General features: G+C 45.5%; 6 protein-coding genes across 6 annotated transcripts; 3 read left to right on the forward strand and 3 right to left on the reverse strand.

The window, feature by feature from the left end:
• Positions 1-796: 796 nt before the first annotated feature.
• On the reverse strand, positions 797-3,781 carry JR316_0002872 (Serine/threonine-protein kinase SKY1; the record flags this gene model as incomplete). The annotated part of the gene is made up of 6 exons (XM_047888657.1): positions 797-1,431; positions 1,500-1,665; positions 1,851-2,002; positions 2,091-2,822; positions 3,164-3,552; positions 3,630-3,781. 6 exons carry the CDS (start codon positions 3,779-3,781, stop codon positions 797-799), a joined length of 2,226 nt encoding a protein of 741 aa, XP_047751031.1.
• Positions 3,782-7,125: 3,344 nt separating this feature from the next.
• JR316_0002873 (uncharacterized protein) lies at positions 7,126-8,060 on the reverse strand (the record flags this gene model as incomplete). Its single annotated transcript, XM_047888658.1, has 2 exons — positions 7,126-7,491; positions 7,545-8,060. 2 exons carry the CDS (start codon positions 8,058-8,060, stop codon positions 7,126-7,128), a joined length of 882 nt encoding a protein of 293 aa, XP_047751032.1.
• A 1,108-nt stretch (positions 8,061-9,168) lies between these two features.
• Positions 9,169-10,103, reverse strand: JR316_0002874 (uncharacterized protein; the record flags this gene model as incomplete). Its single annotated transcript, XM_047888659.1, has 2 exons — positions 9,169-9,534; positions 9,588-10,103. 2 exons carry the CDS (start codon positions 10,101-10,103, stop codon positions 9,169-9,171), a joined length of 882 nt encoding a protein of 293 aa, XP_047751033.1.
• A 788-nt stretch (positions 10,104-10,891) lies between these two features.
• Positions 10,892-12,122, forward strand: JR316_0002875 (uncharacterized protein; the record flags this gene model as incomplete). Its single annotated transcript, XM_047888660.1, has 4 exons — positions 10,892-11,269; positions 11,416-11,567; positions 11,623-11,831; positions 11,989-12,122. The coding sequence occupies 4 exons, from the start codon at positions 10,892-10,894 to the stop codon at positions 12,120-12,122; spliced, it is 873 nt and encodes a 290-aa protein (XP_047751034.1).
• A 5,361-nt stretch (positions 12,123-17,483) lies between these two features.
• Positions 17,484-18,170, forward strand: JR316_0002876 (uncharacterized protein; the record flags this gene model as incomplete). The annotated part of the gene is given in 2 exon segments (XM_047888661.1): positions 17,484-17,717; positions 17,736-18,170. 2 exon segments carry the CDS (start codon positions 17,484-17,486, stop codon positions 18,168-18,170), a joined length of 669 nt encoding a protein of 222 aa, XP_047751035.1.
• Positions 18,171-18,909: 739 nt separating this feature from the next.
• Positions 18,910-20,055, forward strand: JR316_0002877 (uncharacterized protein; the record flags this gene model as incomplete). Its single annotated transcript, XM_047888662.1, has 1 exon — positions 18,910-20,055. One exon carries the CDS (start codon positions 18,910-18,912, stop codon positions 20,053-20,055), a length of 1,146 nt encoding a protein of 381 aa, XP_047751036.1.
• Positions 20,056-20,462: the final 407 nt, after the last annotated feature.

The raw sequence follows: 20,462 nt of genomic DNA on the forward strand, positions 1-20,462 counted from the left end.
AAAAGTGCTTGATAAATACAATTTGTTGTCTTATGGATTTAATATCGACTGAGAGTAACAACACATGATCAAGTTCGGGGTCCAGTTCTATAGGCAAACACCGACTTGGCAAGTCGGGGCTATGTCAAAATGATGCTGTCGGGGAAAGCGAAAGAAACTACTGCTTAGGCCATTCAGGGGCACCGTAGCAGCCAATTCACGGTAAGGTCAACTAAGCCAACCCAGTTTACCAACCCAAATTTACCAAATTCAATGGAAGGCAAGAAGATGACTGGAGGTCAATGACGAAGCGATACTGAAAAGGCTACTCATCGAGCGAACACACCGGACGACGAATAAAAAAGAACTGAGAAAGCCACAAAAGAAAAAGGACTGCATACACGCGTGTTCATCAAGTCTGGAAGTTATATGTATAATTAGAAAAAAAGACGAGAACAGTAAAGCGAACAAACGCGAACACTTTAAGACAAAATAGAATGTCGAATTAAAAGAAAACCAAAATCAAAAGAGACAAGGAAAAAGGGGGATCGTACAACAGACTATATATCAAAAACAAACAACAAACGCATCGACAAAAGTTTAAACGAAGAAAAAGATATAACAGCCATAAGTCAAACCCATAGGCACTCGTTGGCTCCACAACAAACACACATTCAAAACTCCTCTAATCCATCCTACAACGTTTACTGTAAATGCTATCCTTTCTTCGATACCCGCTTTATAGCCTCCTAAAGTCTATATCCACACCGGACAAGCAATCGCAATCCAGGTAAGTTCTATCACAAAGTCAGTTATCTCAAACACGCCGCTTCGAGCTGCCTCCACCCGACGGCTGCCTCACATCCCTTCCATTACTCCCACTCCCGCTCCCGGACGTCCTATGTTGCTGCTGCTGAGGAGACGCATGTGCATTCAAAGCGCGTGCGATCCCGGACTGGTGCGCGTGCGCGTTCTCCTTCCCGCCCGCAGACGAATGCGGCGGCGCGCCGAGGACGGGAGGCTGATACCCCTTCTGAGCATGAGAATGATGATCATGCACTTCCTCCTCGACCAGCGCGTCCTCTCCGAGCAACACACTCTCATCCACAGGCTTCATCGCATCCCTTTCGCTCTGATCCAGATCCTCCCTCTCACGTTCTCTACTCCTGCTCTTCTCCTTCTGCTCTTGCGCCTCTGCCTGAGCTTTCCGTCTCGCCTCATCGTCCGCCTCCATCCGTCTGATCACATCGATCTCACCCTGCACGACAACACCGTCCAGCCAACTGTGGTGCCGCAGCTCGCTGGCCTTCGCGCGTTTGTCGGGATGCAGACGCAACATGGGTGTGAGGAACGCAGCGAGGGCGTCCGCCTCAGCTTTCGGAAACAGGTACTTGTCGTGCAGAACCGACTCGAGCGGCCAATACCGTAGCTTATTGATATGCCTTAGCTCGCCTGTGGATAATTGGAAAATTGGTTTTAGTTGTGAATTTTGTCTCGTGGGCAGGGAAACAGTGACGGACCTTTGCGGTTGAAAAACTCGTGAGAGTATTTTCCAGAAAACGCAATCGACTTGGGAATCTCCCCGAGAAGTTCGATAATCTGCGCGATGTGGTCATCGTCCTTGCTATATCGTGAGCCCGACGCAGGGTCGAAGAGGTAGTCACCGCCCGTGATGAGCTCGAAAAGCTATATGAAGAATAAGATTGGGTCAGATCAGCAACGATATGAAAGTCAGAGTGAGTGAAAATATGTGATTGATACAAGGTAAGGTCAAGGTCGGCGGATGGATATCCAGACCATTCCTACCCTCTAATGCTTTTGTGACGACTTGTGGCAAATTGAAAGCGGAAAAAGGGAAATGTAAAACTCACAATACAAGCCACACTCCATAGATCCGAACTAGGGCCCCACTTCGCCCCCAAAATCACTTCTGGACAGCGGTACTGCCGCGTCTGGATGTCGTCCGTGAAATGGTGTTCGATCCATGTTGCTATTCGAATACGATTGGCATCAGCATGTGTGACTCGAGCGCAAAGGAAGCAAAAAAGAACAGAAACGTCCTTTGCAATGAACGGTACAGGACAACAAGGAGGAAGAAAAAATGTACGCACCATTCCCCAAATCAGCAATCTTAACAGTGATCCTTTCCATCCCCGCAAGGCCCTCTCTTAGCGCGGCGGCGCGCTCCTCGTCATCCAACCCCATTCCCAGTCCATCCTCTGTAATACTCATCTCCGACCCAGCGACATCCCGTCCAGACGCTGATGTCCCTTTCGAAGGCACAGGCACAGGCATGGTAGAGGACGCTGACGGCGCTAGCTGAGACAACAACGACGGTCCTGGAGCACCCGCAGCAGTCGGCGCACCCGACCCAGGCGCGCTGCGTCCCACATACCCCGCACGCGTGTCGAGCGAGACCTGGCTGACCTCATTCGCCAGATCGACTTCACCTTCCTTGCCTTTATCCTTCTTCTTCATCGTGATCCCCTTTTCATCGTCTGCCTTGTCAGCAGAACTCTCAATCTTGCTCATCCCGAACGCCCACTTGTCCAGCATCGGACTGCTCCCGAAGCTCAAGCTCGAACTTGGACTCGGAAGCGGCTGCGAGCCCGTGATGAATATGCTCTCTGAGCGCGGCGTCTGGTTACCACCGCGCCCCTTGGACGGCGGGACGCCGACGATCTTGGTCGGTGCACCCCCAGTGGGAACGTTGGTGGGTGCAGATGAAGGCATGTTCGATGAAGAGGGCACGGATGAGGGCCGTGACGCGGACGCGGCGAGTTCGGAGGAAATAATCGATTCCACGTCGTCGATACAGATGAGCACGTTTTCAGGTTTGAGGTCTGTCGCAGTCAGTCAGTCACACTTCAAAACTGCTCGTAACAGCGCAAGAATAGGGAGGAATAAAAAATATACGCTTGTCAGGCACACACAACCACAACACACTCCGCACAGAATGCAAGATCTGTCGCGAAAGTAACAAAATGGACAATTTCGCCACAACGCACAAAAGGAATAGCAAGGTTCCACTTTTTCGTCAAACCGGCACACAGCCTGCCAAAACATACGCTCGTCAGGCAGTCACAACCACAACACACTCTGCACAGAATGCAAGATCCGTCGCGAAAGTAACAAAACGGACAAGGTTCCGCTTTTTCGGAAAAATTCCGCGAGACCCACTCACCAGTATGTATAACACCACAGCACCGATGCATATAATCCAGGCCGAGCAAAATCTGCTTCGCAATCTGCTTGACGAGCGGCATGGGTACACCCTTGTTCTGATGCCTCTTGATCAGGCCCAGCAGGTTCTCCCCCAGCACCTCGAACACCATGCACACATGGATCCCGTTCGGACCTTTGTGTCTAAAGTGGTCGAGGAAGGAGATGACGTGCGATCGCCCCGGGTGGGTGTGCGCTGGTGACGGCGGTGGATTTGGATTGGAGGGTGATGGCGCGATGGGTGGTGTTGAGGAGGTAATGAGGCGCTGGAGCAATTTGATCTCGTCGAGCGCGGTTTCTGTGTAGCGTGGAGCGGATTTGACGACTTTGAGCGCGACATGGCGATTCATTCTAGTGCATCACCGGTGAATACATAAAAAGAAGACGAAGTAGAACCAGATAAGATATCCGCATCATCCAACACTCACTTTTGATCCTTTGCAAGCCAGACGGTGGAGAAATGACCCCATCCGAGCTTCCTTACTACAACATATCTGCCATCCGAGAAGGTATCACCGATTTTGACGGGGTGGTAGCCGCCCTTGACATAGTCCTCCCAGTCCTCCTCGTCTTCGGTCATGATGGAGGCAGAGTGCGAGGAATACGAACCGTGAGACATCTCTGTGATTTGTGATTATCGGGATTCGATGGATTGGGATCCTGTGATGGCGCGCAGGGCTGGGGTTCGTCTGTGGAGAGGATTCAAGATAGGAAGAGATATCTTAGCGGAGTAAGGCAGGTCGACGGGGTCGAAGAGATAAGAGAGATAAGCAAAAAAAAGCCCGGGAAAAAATTTATGGCGTTGGGCCCCTCACCCGGTGAATATAGTTTGTTCCCCCTTGGTATACTCTCTTTCGTTGTTTCTCGTCGTTATTATTCGTGATGAGCGCCGATGTCGTAGTTGGCGGTGTAGTGGATGTAGCTTAGGCGCGTGTGTAGAGATGGTGGTCGGACGACAACATTAATATATAAATCCGAAATCAAATCAGATCAACTCAAAAAAATGCCAAGGAAAGTGTGCCGGAAATGGAAGATTCACCGCGGGAAATACCGGGTTCCTGGATTAAAATCATTGACCGTCCGGCTGGAGCGCCGCTTGAAAGCTAATGAACTCCGATCTAAGTGGGTAGGCATCGTGGAAACGTTTTTGATACATATATATTATGAGAAGTCTTTTTCGTACTAATGATATGCATACTGAATATGTATATTCTTCCTTTTGGTTACTACTACTAATGATATGCATACTGAATATGTGTATTCTGCCTTTAAAGAAGAACAACACTTATTTAATTGAATGTTATTTCACATATACTAATGGGAACTAGCAATGTGACATGTATAGTGAATAACTGTGTTTTAATTGTACAGTAGACTTACTGTATTCAATTGCATACCCCATATATTAGGGGAACATGGTAGATGCAATGAATATGTATATTGTGGTATTATATACAGGTGTTGCATTTTGTTTTCTAAAGCACTATTTCTTTTTGTATGCTATTAAGGAGGCTTGTGGGTGTTGTAAATTGGCATTCATGCAGCTTGCATATGTAGTATGCAATTATTATGCTGAGATTTTATTGAGGATCCACAATTATAAGTATTCTGGAGGTGTAATTTGGAGGTTTTTGTATTATGTTCAAAGTTGTGATGCAACGAGTGGACGGTACGGCCACTGCCTGGCGAAAATTCTCTCGTCCTGAAGGGGGGATTTGAACCAATAACCACTTCACTCCTCCGGCAATGCATCGTTGAAGTGAACGCGTATGCAGCTATGCCATCCTGCCCAACGTCATACCTAACATCCAGCGGGTTTTGAAGTCCAAATCAAACCTTTCGGCAATCAATCGGCATTGTGCCGACAATGATAAAAAAAGGAAGTACTTAAGGGCATAATCCACGTGCGCCCATTGGCCAGTTATTGTCCGGATCTTGCGCGCTTGAAAAGCGAGCCAAGGTTCCAGTATTTTCCATGACAGAGCACAGCGAGCAGCGCATTCCGCAGCGCATATATCGTCGTCGCCGTGTCTCTAAAACCTACCAAAAAATTCACGATTTACTCATGCACTCCCCCGGCAACTTCTCTGGCTATTGCAACTCCCGAGAGTGTGCTGGGTTTGCGATCCTCATTTTTTCACAGCGTGTTGAAACCCGCAGCAGCTCTGCGAAAATTTGCGCGTTGTCTGCGAGCATCGAGTCGGTTATGATCTGGGAGGATGGACGTGTGTGTGAGTGCAACTCGTTTGTGTTGTGCAATGGATCGTACTGCGGTTTCTAGGTTCAAATGTGCACGCTACTGTCGACGTCCAAGACCTTCCCAAGATGACAAGGCCATGCCCAACGTCCTCCTTTGCAAACCCATTCCGAATTGCGAATCTCGTTTATACACTTCTTGCTATCTACTTCTCGGTTCCAAATCCCATTTCCGTTTCTTTCCGGGCCCTCATCCTGTCTCCTTTCCGCGTTTTACCTGACAGGATTGTGATTCAGGTTTTGCATGTCAAGCCGCAACCGGACTGTCAGCTTCGAAATTGGGTTGGAACTTGAGGGTAGGATTCGGCCTTTGACTTGGCGTGTTCTTGGAACTGGAATCGGAATGAGAGAATCCACGTCATTCACACCCCCACACCCCGCAGCAGGAGCTCCTCATCTAAGTATATCTCTGGTACCTTCGCACTTTAACTTTAGGCTTAGACTTGGCTTGGGCTTGGGCTTGGGCTCAATTGTGTACGGATTGAATGCCGTTGCGGAAGTCTATCTAGTGATCTTCTGCCAGGCGCTTTCTTTCTTAACTGCGACACGGACGCGGATAAATACCCCAAACCTCAAAATCTATCGCTTCTATGAATCAAGACAACGGAATGGATCGAAGGCCTTTATGAAAGTCAATGAAGATAACAAATCGCTGACTCGTCGAATGCGTACAAATCGCATATCACAGCTCCATCGTCTCGCCGCACATCCCAGTGAGTCTGGGATGTGCGGCTAGTATACTAGCAAAGCGCTGAGTTGAGAAGCCTCTGATGCATCACTTACCTGCGCCACTAGATCCTCATTCCGAGGCACTAATGTTGTGAAAACAAGCCACGGTGAGCCAACTCACAATATTATTGACTTACATGCTTATGATACAGTCGATCACCGTCATTGGGTTCGTCATTCTTTGCTATGGTGTCCTGAAGTACATCTACGCTTTCAAGGTAACCCAAATCCCAAATATTGATTGAAACTACGACATGCATTATCGCAGAATTCACATTCATTTCATTCGTAGAGTCATGTACACGATGGACGGTGAGCAATTCATTATTCTAGCGGCGAGTGCAGGGTACCAAGCTTAATTATGCATGCGCAAACGATATAGAAAAATCCCTCTACTGTTGCGCTGACGACCAAGTAGGCGGCTATTCAAATCCATCCACTCTGGACAATACGCGAAAACATCGTTCTCTTGCTTTGTTTTACGCCATCCAGATCACCTCGCAAACGGGACTGACGAGGGTTCAGAGCCCAGATCACGCCTTCCCATAGCGACAGAACGGCACGGAAGTTTGGACGAGGCCGATTGTTGGGGACTTCGACGTTTTATCGAGGAATAAGATTACCTAGCCATCCACTCTTCATGTACTTCCTGTAGATGGACTCTCGGGGTAGGTTGTACACACAAGCACGTTATCGGACAGATGTTTTTAGCCTCTCATTCATATTTCGCGTACGGCAGGATATGCAAGATATCATGGGCGGCTCTCCCCCCTTCGCGCGCTGCTACTTAAGTGGTACATGAGTATTTTCGTACATATCTCTGCAGTAACCCAGTTGTTTATTGTTTAACAATCCCTCACGAATCAACCTTTACTTCTTTCTCGCGCTTCAAGTGTCTTTTTCTCTTCTTCCGAATCGGAAAGCCATTGTCATCCAATCCTAAACAAAATGAGCAAATAGATATAACCATTCCGTATTAAAGAGCTTACCCAATTTTGCGCTTCCCATCATCAATAGGATCCCACTAACTATTGCCATTGAACGGTAGTTGGGAGAGATGGGCCAATTTAAGCAGGCTGCTACATTCTTTCCAAACTCTTTGTCCTGAAAACTCATAGCACGGACTGTAAATTGTGCAAAGGATTCGGGAAGGATCGAGACCATCTCGAAGTCAATAAGGCACACCTTTCCACTTTTATCAAGTAGAAAGTTGCTTCGGGCCATGTCCGACTGGGTGAAAACCAGTTTTTCCCCTGCAAAACTTACTTTTGATGGCCTTGAGTACGGATGCGTATGATCGACTCCCTACGATGATATAGTTAATGGTGTATTACAACTTTATCCACTATTTTACGCACCTTGTTCACGTATCTCTCAAGTGCATCAATGCTCTCGAAGCGTAGAGGGGCATCGTAATCTTTAAAAAACCTATTATGCGCATAGCCGCCTCCAAGGTCTCCTATGCCTGCCCCGGGAGGAATAGGCACGTCGCGTAGCCACTGAATTGCCTTCGCTACTCCCTCGTACGATGTATCCGCTGGAGATGCGCCCTCAATGTTCTCCATCACAAAGTACCACCGTCTATCATCATGTTCGCTGAAGTCGTCATCCATATCCTCAATCTCCCCCTTGGATGCTTTAAAGAAATCCACCGGTTGGGGAACATGTGGAGCTTCTGGGTCCTCCGCAGACATCCTATAGATGTACTTCTGAGTGTGGTACTGGAATCTTAGATAGCTACAAAAGCCGTATTTGATGAAATATTTTCCCATGACAGTGCAAAGGCGTGCAGGAGTGACGCTCGACTTCATTTCCTCCATGCAGCAGTGCTGAACAATTTCCAACCGTTCTGACGTAAATAGTGTGGATTCCATAAGAGATAGACTGTAGGTGACTGTTTGTATGAGGTTTGGGGATGGGAAAGTTCATGTCGGATTTCGATGGCAACTTTTATAGAACCGGCGACGCACACAGGCAGCGGAACTTTCGGCTAGTCAGGGTCGGCCAAGGCAGTAGTCCAAAAATGATTATCCCCACTAGATGACTTGGTACGACTAGTTCAAATCAGAGCAACTCACAAAACCATTTCACAATGGCATTATGGTATGCAGTATGTAATTCTTTTCCTAAATACCCGGTGCACAAATTCGTAGCTATTAGAAGAAGAAACTGTTCAACTTGACTGCCGTTGTGTCTGAATACTCGGTAACAAAAAACAAAGTAATTGGCCACGGCATTAAGGTGGCATTACTGTGAGATTGCAGTCTAGACCAGTAGCGACCGTGTATATGTCACTCAATTACACGCCTAAACTAACCCACGGTCGTCAACATTTACCTGAGCCTGCAGTGTTGATGCGTGGCGAGACTATATATGTTGAAAGGATTTGCTGGTGCCTGCTTGATAGTGAGGACATGTGGCATATTGAAGAAATGAGCGTATGATGATGGGCAGCAAGTTGGGACTGACCATATTAATAGTCGTGCAGTTGGGGGAGCAAGGTGTATAGAGGGTATATATATCAGGACGGGGGGAGGTGAGTGACCAATAACATTAGATGCGTTCATATGGCTCACTGCGCACAGAAGACGAGGACGGAGTACGAATGTCTCGTCAACGCACCTTGCAACTCACATTGGCACGCTGCCCTCAAGTCGGTGAACCTCGTGTAGGTGCATTGAGAGGAAGGGAGGGAGTCGGACACACTCAGAGTGAGCTTGGTACAAGAGAAACTTTGGCCCTGGCTCTGTTTCTGGCCGTACACAATGGTCCCATCTGCTTCATTCTCAGTTCTTTGGCACAGTGGCTCTCCCTCCAGTACGCACTGCTATTAAAGTGGTACACAAGTATGTCTATATACGAGTCTGTATCAACTCTGCTGCTTGACACCTATGCGCCCTCGAGAATTAACCTTTCCTTCTTTCTTGGGCTTCAGGTGTTCTTTTCTTTTTTTCCGAATCGGAAAGCCGTTATCATCTAATCCTAAACAAAATGAGCAAATGGATAAAATGATTCCGTATTAAAGAGCTCACCCAATTTTGCGCTTCCCATCATCAAGAGGATCCCACTGACTCTTGCCATCGAATAGTAGTTGGGAGATACGGGCCAATTTAAGCAGACTGCTACATTTTTTCCAAACTCTTTGTCTCGAAAACTGTTACCACGGACCGTAAATTGTGCAAAGGACTCGGGAAGGATCGATATCATCTCGAAGTCGAGCAGGCACACCTTTCCACTTTTATCAAGTAGAAAGTTGCTTCGGGCCATGTCCGACTGGGTGAAAACTAGTTTTTCACCTGCGAAACTCACTTTTGGTGGCCGTGAGTATGGATGTAAACAATCGACTCCCTATGGTGATAAATTTAATAGAGTACTATAGCATTATCCAAATTTCTACGCACCGTATTCACATACCTCTCAAGCGCATCAATGCTCTTGAAGCGTAGAGGTGCCTCGCAATCTTTAAAAAACTGGTTGTGTGCATATCCGCCTCCAAGGTCTCCTATGCCTGCCCCGGGAGGAATAGGCACGTCGCGTAGCCACTGAATTGCCTTCGCCACTCCCTCGTATGCTGTGTCGGCTGGAGATGCGCCGTCAATGTTCTCCATCACAAAGTACCACCGCCTATCCTCGCGCTCGCCGAAGTCGTCGTCCATATCCTCAAGCTCGCCCTTGGATGCTTTAAAGAAATCCACCGGTTGAGGAACATGTGGAGCTTCTGGGTCCTCCGCAGACATCCTATGGATGTACTTCTGAGTGTGGTACTGGAATCTTAGATAGCTACAAAAGCCGTATTTGATGAAATATTTTCCCAGTACAGTGCAAAGGCTTGCAGGAGGGATATTCGATTTCATTTCCTCCATGCAGCAGTGCTGAACAATTTCCAACCGTTCCGACGTAGTTAGTGTGGATTCCATAAGAAGTAGACTGTGAGGTGGTTGTTCGTACGATGAGGCTTGGTGAGTGGGAAATCAACGTGTCAGCTTTTACGGAGACGGCGGAAACTGAAAGTCCAACACATCAGCAACGGTCCGAATTGTCCGATTGGTCCGAAGACCAAAACATGACTCTGAACTCACGAGGAGTCAAGCCACCATTTTAAAGTCAAGATATAGATCGCATTGAAATTATTCTTCCCAAAATTGTTGCACATCCGTATGTGGCATCAAGGTAGCATCAAGAAACCTTTAACAGACTATAACTTATCACCAGTCTTAAACTTACCTTGTACACATACTCATCCTGCCGCCTGCGTCCACTATAAATTCTTACACAATTTTGGTTGCAATTGTCGGAAGCTTCGCATATGACTCAATATCCAGCCGCTCTGAATCAACCTTGATATACATTCCGGAAGTTAAAATGAGTGTATCCATAATTCCGGAGTAAAATCGTCCTTTGGTCCTGTAGGTACTTTCTCATACTGATCTGTAATGCGATAAACCCAAAATAGGTTGTCGAGGAAACATACTACACGTTGCCGGCTTTCATTGTTTGTGTGCACTGTGGCACCACATTTTTTGTTTAGGAGTATCCTGAAAACTTATTTAAGGCGACAGTTCTCTTAGTTTTCTCCCCACCGAACGTCCAATTACAACGAGTCCCATATCGACACCATACCATCACCACAGTGAGCTTTTACGGTTCCTTTCCCTCCGCAGCATGACCCATCTGTGGCGACACACTTTACTGACAATGTACTTAGATGTCTTCCAGCCCAAATGATTATACCGATTACTCATCCGATACGCCATCGGAGAGCCTTTCTGATGAAGATCATATACCTATCATGGACTTTGACCATCATGGTATGTGGGATGGCACTGAAGGGCCCGCAATACACACCCCTGAGAACATAAGACGTATATGTGCCAAAATGTTCATCATCGAATATCTTACTACGTATCAACCTGAAGAGGATGAGAGAAACGATAATGAAGATGATCTGGAACAAAATCATATCGTTTCTCTTGTCCCTTTCACCGAGAAATTCTGCTACAATGATATGACATTCCATGCTGCTCGCATATCTATGGAACTTGTTAAAGGAGGGTTTGAGACCGATACACTTTCGGTTGGACAAGTAAGTTCAGTCTTATATTTACCTACTCGTTTACAGCTGGCTGATTTATCTTGATACTACCCAAGCCAATTTTACTTAAACATGCTGTCGATCACCACTACGGTAACTTTGAAGTAAAACTTGTAACATATATAGGTTTTAGTAAGGGTTCCCTCAACTCAAGATCATACCCTCTCAGAGAGGGCGTTACTATTGGCGAAATAATAGATTGCGTCATTTCAAATAAAATGCATCACTTCGCCTTTCTTCCCTACAAACTTGGAAACGATGTTGGATGGAAAGGTTGTCGTGACTTCATGTACGTTACTAAACTAATTTATGACCTATTCATCTAATACAAAGGTACCTCTTAGGCTACAATTTTGGGCGGAACTCATCCGCACAGGAATCATTACTACCAGCGTACCCGAGGAAGAATCAGGAAAGAATTCTTCACTTGCCTGGGACCTATGTGTAACGTACAACCGTGATGGTAGTAGTAGAAATGATTTCATTGGTGGAGGTCATTACTACAGTTTTACGCCCAAGGACGATGAATATTCACCTGGTCACTGTGTCTCACGTGCGGGGCTATCCGTAAGGAAAGACCTGTGATCAAATCAAGTATTAGTAGCGAGGTCAGGATTTTGGACCCATACGGTCATTGTTCTCATATTTTCTGAAGTACAAGTAATTGTATGGTTTCTTTACTTACTGTTGTTATTCGAATATATCCAAAGTTTATGGGCGATCTTTATTCTTTGCTCTTTGGGAAGAGGGAAATGCACAATTGGTCCTTAAGCACTTTTATATGTGGACAATAGATGACCTCTTTGAACCTGTTACCCACCAGGAGATGTCAATCGAAGACTGAGGTGTGAATTAGTCCGATTAGCACTAAAGGGATCAATAAAAGCGACCTGAACGATATGCGACTAGTCAGACGGTCTTTGAATTACGGAATGTCTTGATTATTTACAACTCTTTCGTGTTGTAGATTCGGGTTCTAGTGTAAAATATACTGTTTAGTTCTCATTCCTGTGGGCAGCATGTACGCTCACCATTTTTTTCTGGGAAACTTACAAGACCTACCATGACCTACCATGTCATCTAGACTGAATATGCATGTATAGCGCAAACTCTGTGGACCATTGAAAACTCTGGAAACAATCTGTGTTGTACCTCACATCTCCCCATCATGTCCTATCATGAGGTTTCCCTCAGGAGCGTACGACTCACCTTTTGTCATTGTACGTTGGGCTGGGTTCTGATTGTGGTTTTCTGTCGTCCGCTTGTCTCACTTCTAAGTGCCGGCTACCGGAGTGGCTATTATCCTGTTCAATGCGTATATAACTTACTTCAGACCTCAAATCTAAATTATATTTGCGTATTCGTTTCGTAAATCTCGCCTCTATCACTCCTTTTGTCAACAATCATATTGAATAATTCCCTGACTCTGAAATTTCGCTTCTGATTGCTTTCCTGGCATCCATAATTCCTCAGGTTGTATATTTGAAGTCTTCATTCTCCTAGTCGTGGTTCCGCGTATCCACTGGTATTATTTGTTAGTTTCTTGTAAGTATATTGTCCAGAGATTGGCGTCTCAAATCATCGTTACGCTTAAATGGGTGATATGTAAATCAATCTGCCACATTTGGAACAAGTAAGTTGTTGTAGGGATTGGTTACCCGCATATGGCACCCGGAATTGGCCCTCCAATTGATGGAGTGGAAGCGTCGATTCTTTGTCTTGTTAAGCTGTGTATTTGATTTGTACTTTCTCAGAAAACATCTGTTTTTACCTTTCCTCAAAATTGTTGCCGAACGGACTGTTGTAGTAATTAAGTAATAGAACTTTTTGTAGAACTTTTTATATCAATCAGTTGTTACTCCAGCCAACTTTGTGGGTTCATGATCAAATTCTCAAATTTGAATAGTTGATTTGGGTTCACCCAAATTTTGTTTGCAAATATGCAAGATAGTGGAGTTTATAGAGCGGGTTGTTCAAATGATAAAGATATATTTTGTTGAGTCCCGCACTGCACGTCCCTTGAACTTCCCTTGCTTCCCCTGCAAGGTACATTTCCTATGCCCATTATTGACCATTATCCTCAGCTCACCAGAATTTCATTTGAAAGCATGCAAGACAAGAAGTATTTTTATTGAGTGCTAATCTGAATACAATCCTACTGAAAATCGCCTGTTTTAGCGATCGTCAAGAAGCATCGCGGCCGATGTGCATGAAATTCTCACGCACTCGGCCATCGATATCATTGAGGTCACATAGGCCGGAAGAAAATGGTGAGCTTGACGCATCACCATTTTCTGGGTCGACCACCTTTGGATCCCTCATCCCTATAGTCGCTACCAGCTGCGCTGCAGCATTGTTTCTCACATGCGGGTGTATACTGCCGAGAGAGGTGCTTGTCAGGGTGTGTGATTGTGAATGAACAGAACACTTACGGTATGTGGATCATCTCCTTTTTCTTGGTCCCTGGTCACCCTTTCTCCACCTAGATCCCGGCCAGGTTGACGAACCGGATTCGGTTGTCATTCCGCCTTTGCTTGCGCTCTCGGGTGACGCTGATGTCAAACCCCTTCATGCAGTTGGGGATATGACCTTGGCTCTCTTCCGAGCTTATCTCGGTCGCCGGCTGTTTGACCGCGAGACTGCGAGCAAGGTCCGACTTTTTCAGAAAATTTTCTACAGTGTACAGAGAATGAAGGAAATGTTAATACCTTGCTTGAGAATCCGTGGAATTCTCGCATAGCCTGTTACTGGGCACGTCCAACCGGAGACCATTAACAAATACCATTCGAGAAGGGGAAAACATGCACATACCTTCCATAGCTGTCAGGCTTACTCTGTTGATGCTCGACGGGGAGATCCCCGGAGCTTTTATCCACCAAGTATTTCCTTTCATTGATGGATAATATGTTGCAATAGTTTTCCCCTCCTCCAATCGTATAGGAGGCTATGACCACAAGTAAAGATGGAAAATGTGAACATTGATCTGTAAGCGCAAAACTTGGAGATCACTGGAATTAAGTGCTTACGATTCATATAATGGTCGTCTTGATTACTTTGACTCCCGCTTGAAAATGCGAAGTTATTAAGGGCACTCTCGTTAAATGATCGCGTGTCAAATGGAGCCGGGAAGTTGCTTGATACACTATCTTGGTCAGCTACAAGTAGCTTGATGGTATGGTACTGAATTGAATCTTACATGAGGGATGTTGATTCCAACGGGTTAGAATCCTTGAATGCTGGTTGATTGAGCGTATCACACAACATATATCTTGGAAAGTGGGTGGATGACACTGTAAAAGAACAAGTTCATTAGCTAAATAGTAATTTGTATCTAAGAAAATGACACACATTGGTGATCATACTCATTGATCAAATGCTCACCTACACCTTGGGATATAGGGAGGGGCGGTACTACCATCTCACCTCCCTCGGATAAATTGGGTGTTATGGATATGGATGATGACGGTGAGTACATGACTAAAGGTGAACCATGATGTATAGGAAATGCGGTATTATTGATGCCACCGTGGTTTCCTGCTTGGAGGCACACATCGACACTCCAAAAATCTTCGTTATACCTCCAACTTGGTCCCAGATATTTATCATAAAGTTGTTCGGGTGCTGCATGAGACAATGAGACGGTTAGTGAGCCAAATCTTCAGTTTCATTGTGTTATTTGCCTACATGTACAACTGAACAGATCGTCGAAGAACCCAGGCATGAAGTCCTTCCATGATATATCTGAGGACGAAATTTGTTGGTCGGCCATGACTATGAGCAAGTGGAGGGAAGGAGTGAAGCACAGATAGGGCTTTGTGGGGAATCAATACACAGGGGATGCCTTTTGATCAAAACACAGGGTCATGAGTGGCGACGAATGTGAAAAATCCCCAGGCTAATTAGCCAGTGTCGTGTTTTCAACTTCTGACTCACCTTTGAATCGCGTATGGGTGCTGCTGCTGTACATATCGTATTTTATCCCACACATAGGCACTAGCTCCTCTTATTCTCCGCGGCCCGTGTTTGGGTGGCTGAGTGAATTACCTGTGTCGGAACCTCGAGGCAGACATGTTAGGGTCTTCCTTAACCTCATTCCCATATTTCCTGTGTGGAACTTCTACAATCCCTAGCTGGGATCCGATAGTCCTTGCAATTTCCAACGCCCACCACCTTTTAAAATTCGATTTTAAGCAACTTTGTCCCCTTCTATGCTAATATCGACACATGTGTAGTTAAGTATTCCTCCCACCACCTCATTGTTTTCAGCTCGGGATAACACGGGTATCAGGTGTCAAAACGGGGCTTATAAAGACGTCGTATAGCTAAGCAGCGGATACTGGCATACTGGAAACCAGGAAGCAAAAAACAATAGTACACAAAGCTATATCATCCCTTCTTCGATTATCTAGGGCAATCAGCTGTAAGATTCTTCTTCCAGTACATCTCCTCGTGCGCAACGTCTACCGGCGCTGTAAATTATGTCGGGGGATTAGACTTGAGAGTTAAACAAATTTGTTAAAGACGTCGACTTGGCTTGTTTTCAGCAATGCCTGCTAATTGTTAAAAAGCTTCGCAGATCTATTGGCGTGGTATCAAATGTAATTTGTATGCCGTTATGGATTTACATATGTGCGCTTAATTCAAGCACAGAATCTCCATCCACTGGCACTAATATTTTTGTAGATCATGTACCATTTGTAATTATCACGCTAAGGCCGCCAACACTTGCATTCTAAATCAGTATAATCTTCCCCTACTCAGTACGAACCTTCCTCTCAAATCATTTTGTATTGGGTTCACTGTTCAATGCTATAAAAAAACGTTCACGGTACAAGAGTTCCGCTTGATCCAGATTCTGTATTATTTTTGTAAAGAGAGGTTCGGCGTTTCGCCATTGGATACACCAGAGACTGGCTACTATAGGTGTGTACTTTCTTCCCTAACAGCTTAATATTCTTTCACTCGCCGATTCCTCATTTCAGACAGCTCCTCAGATTTCAATCGCGAAAAAGGATCGACACATATCTATAAATCATACTGCTGCTAACGTGTTTATTCCTATTACTATCGAAGTTTCGACCTCTCCCTTTACAAGCACATGGCTGCATTGGCAAAATAGAAATACTTGAACGCTGACACACAAACAAAAATATCAGTGATCATTTCTTACTTAAGTTTACGTTCATAAAATACACCTTCTTGCATCATCTGTAGCTCTGGAGTGGTTAATAAATTATCTCGTCCTTGAATGATAATCTTGTGTTCCTGTCAAATCCCTATCTTTGTCAACAAAACTCCCGTCGGAGTGTCGATGCTATAAAAGGTCCACGGCCGGCAACGCCGCTGGGAAAACTGAGTCACCGACCGAGGATGGTCCGACTTTCTTCTGAATTATCAATGAAAGGCACACTTCACTCATGTCACAACACGACGACTACTCAGGTCGCAGATAAGCTGCACGATATTATTCAAAATCGTAAAACGTGGCAATCATCATAAGGATTGAAGGCTTATTGCACTCACACCGAAGAATCTCCAGGTTATCTATCTTGTACCAGATACCAGCATTTTAGGTGGACCTTGAAACCTTTCAAAAGTACGTCTCCGTATATGGCTGTGTAGCAACTCGAACAGATTGTAACTATCTTATCTTATCATCTCTTTAGTTTTTGATTTGATCTAGCTATGACACTTCGATTACTTTACTTTAGTCTTCGTCATTCTGCTCCTACAAACTCACCCTCTTAATATGTATATACATCACTATGACCTCCTACTCCAATTACTACTCCAATGCTCCAAAGTATCTAGTGTATATAAGTAGTTGTAAATTGTACCAAGGAGGAACAACTTGAAATACGAACCCAAACCTTTAAGCTGTCTGTTTTATCACCTTTCCTCTCACCTCTCACAATCATATCTCATCTCGTGTGGCTGTACTTAGATTAATAAGCGTAACTGTACGAATTAGTCTGACTACCGTCACATATTTTTTGACAAGCTCCACAATAACTTTACCCGCCGATTCCTCGACCCTGGATCGACTTCCGTGACTGACAACATATCTGCTTGAGCTATAATCTACTTGTCTATTGTCTGGTACCCGAGGACTGATCACCCGACGACCTCAGCAATAGAAATTTAATCTGTGTTTTAATCTCGACAATTTTCCCACACCACTAGTACTAGTAATCTTGTTATAACAATGTCTCGAACAAATGTATACTCTACTCGACTTAGATCCGGACGAGGATCTTCTGCTCGGAATGAGCAATTAGTAGCAGATTTGGCTGAGCCCATTGATGAGCCAAAAATTGAAGAACCTGATCATGACGATGATCAGGATGAGGACTCCTTTGATCCAAGAGGATCTTTGAGAAGCCCGTTTGAATTAAGACAGCCGGCCGCTCGGGGCAATTTGGCCGCTGAGTTTGCGCGAGTAAATGTTGGGTCACAGCCTGATCAAAGTAATACACTTGACGAGACGGCTGAACCGCGTGAACGTCTTGATGATTGGATTAGAAATAATCCAAATAATCTAAGAAATCAGAATACTGAGACAGATCAAGATGATCCAGTTGCATTAGCCGAAAATGCATTAACCCAATCCCAGAAAGACCAAATATCACGGCGTAATGCTAAAGTAATGACGAATGTGATTAGACCTGAGATAACTCGGAATGAATCTGACGTATCTAAAGGCGAAGGACCGTCTAAACCCAATAAAGGTAATGTGGGAACCCACTACCGTCTGCGATCAAAAGCGCGCGCGATAGCAAAAGCCTGGCGTCACGAGACAGAGCAAAAGCCCATAGCTGTGCCGACGGATGCGACTTCCGACGTGATACAGGAGCGCTGCACCGATGACCTTATCACACACAGGGGAAGATAAGGGACAAAATGCAAGATAAGTCTTTTCAAACTACAGCATACGAGTGCGTGCGCCACACTCGCCAAGGGGGGTCGAATAAGGAAATAACCACGACCGCCAAGCATTGATGAGCCCCTGTCAAAGCGCCCACAGGCGCAACGAACAAGGAAACGAGTGTCACGGAGGAGGTGGTGTCTGGCTCAGCACGCAGCAGTAACAGCTTGGCGAAGATAACAAATTACTATATATTAACTTAGGTAGTGGGAGACAAGACTTTAGTGGAATACAGAGCTATTTTTTTTCCCTCACATTTCGTCCACCTTGTCTCGGAGTGAATCGCACTCGGCAAGGATCGATCTGTTTCGATTTTCTCTCAATTAAAACTCCAACTTGCATCTTGCTACACCATTCAGACATTATCTACAACCTTGGACATTGCAGACGGAGTCTGCAAGCTTCGCACACACACAACTTTAACTCACTTCAACTGGAGCCCACCGCGAGGGGTTCTAAAGGTTGTAAACCACCCTATCCTTGATTCTTGAGTGCCCCAAACAAGGAGGGACTCGAGAACACCCAAGACGCCACGGAAACGCGTCCAACACCTACATATTTTCCCCATTATTTTCACTACCGCCAGCCTTTATCTGAAACCGATTCGTCATCGGATTCATCGAACGCCTTTGCACAATCGTCCCCGACTCGACCCACATTTGTTCCAGTAAATTGGGGAATTGCAACCAAGATGGCGCCACCAAATATGCCTAGCAAGAACCATAGCTCCGCTCCCAAGTTCGATGGAACTGCGGGGTCACTTCCTATGTTTCTAGACGACATTGAACAGCTAGCAACGAGCTGTGAGCTTACCCCCAAGCAGACCATCGATTGGACGATTCGTTATGCCCCAGGAAGCGACGAACACGAGCTATGGAGCGGTTTAGATACCTCGTCAGGCGATGACTGGATTGCTTTCAAACGCGAGCTGCTTGCACAGTATCCCGGATCGACAGGAGACAGGAAATACTCAGTTGCAAATCTGGAAATGCTCACTGAAAAACAAGCTGCCGGACAAATCACGAACTCGGAACAATTTGGAACATATTACCGCGCATTTTCGAAAATTTCACGGTTTCTTAAATCGAAAAACAAGTTGAACGATCGTGAAATAAGTAACCTGTTCATGAGAGGTCTAGACTATGCCTTCAGAGTACAGGTCCGAGCCCAGCTAAGGGCTGAAAACCCGAAGCATCACAGTGACGACCCTTACACGCTAAACCAAATATGCGAGGCAGCACTATTCATATTATCCTGCAACCACGACGACACCGAAATTGTGGCGCCAGCACTCGAAGCGTCTCCCTCAGTCAAGCGCGAGCATTTTGATATATCTAGTATTGCTCCAGCACTGCAACAAACGAGCAACTTCAACATGAGTGCCCTGGCACTGGAACTCATAAAACAGATGAACTTACAACATGCTCCATCAAACGTGTACCAAAACGCCCAGAATCAAGGGTACCCGACGTTGCAAACTCAAGGAGCACCTACACCTCGCAACAACGACTGTTCCTTCTGCTCTGATCCATCACATTATCAACATAGTTGTGCCAAAGCGGTGGAATATATCAAAAAGGGGCTCTGTGTGCGCAATAGCGAAAATTTCTTGGTGCTACCAGATGGGACACGTGTCACTCCTCGAACCGCACCGGGAAGGAATATCATGGAACGTGTTGATAACTGGCATAAAAGCAAATCTGCTAACTCGCCAACTGTATCATCAAACATGGTGAGTGCAGGTTCGGAGTTCAAATGGGAGATTCCCACGACGTCGGCTTTCGCCGCCGCGATGGACTTTGCGCACAACGAGGTTGCACCACCTACCGAACGTGTCAGGGCAACACTATAATCAGTGTGACAAGGCCACCAACAAAGATTAAGCAAGAGAGAGAGAGAGAGAGCAGAGGGAGAGTAAGAGAGCAAAGAGAGAATAAGAGAGTGAGAGAGATTCAATGGTTCTAAGAGATCACACCAATGATAGTGGATATCCTAAGAGATTGAAGCTGAAGCTACAGCTACCTACAAGTCCAGTATTTATACTCTACAGCTATTCTAGAATATTCCCTACATTACATCATAAAGGAAGGTTAAAGAATAAAAGTGACATCATATAGAAAAAGGATGAGTAAGACTAGGAATCATATAGAATTTACTAGAAAGAAGTGGAGCAAGAAGGCTGTGATGAAAGAAATAAACTATCTAATCAGATAATTGATAAGATAATGAAAGGATAAGATAATTCTGTAAAGATAAAGA

This window comes from Psilocybe cubensis, chromosome 3, assembly GCF_017499595.1.
Source record: "Psilocybe cubensis strain MGC-MH-2018 chromosome 3, whole genome shotgun sequence".
In the NCBI taxonomy this organism is placed as follows: Eukaryota; Fungi; Basidiomycota; class Agaricomycetes; order Agaricales; family Agrocybaceae; genus Psilocybe; species Psilocybe cubensis.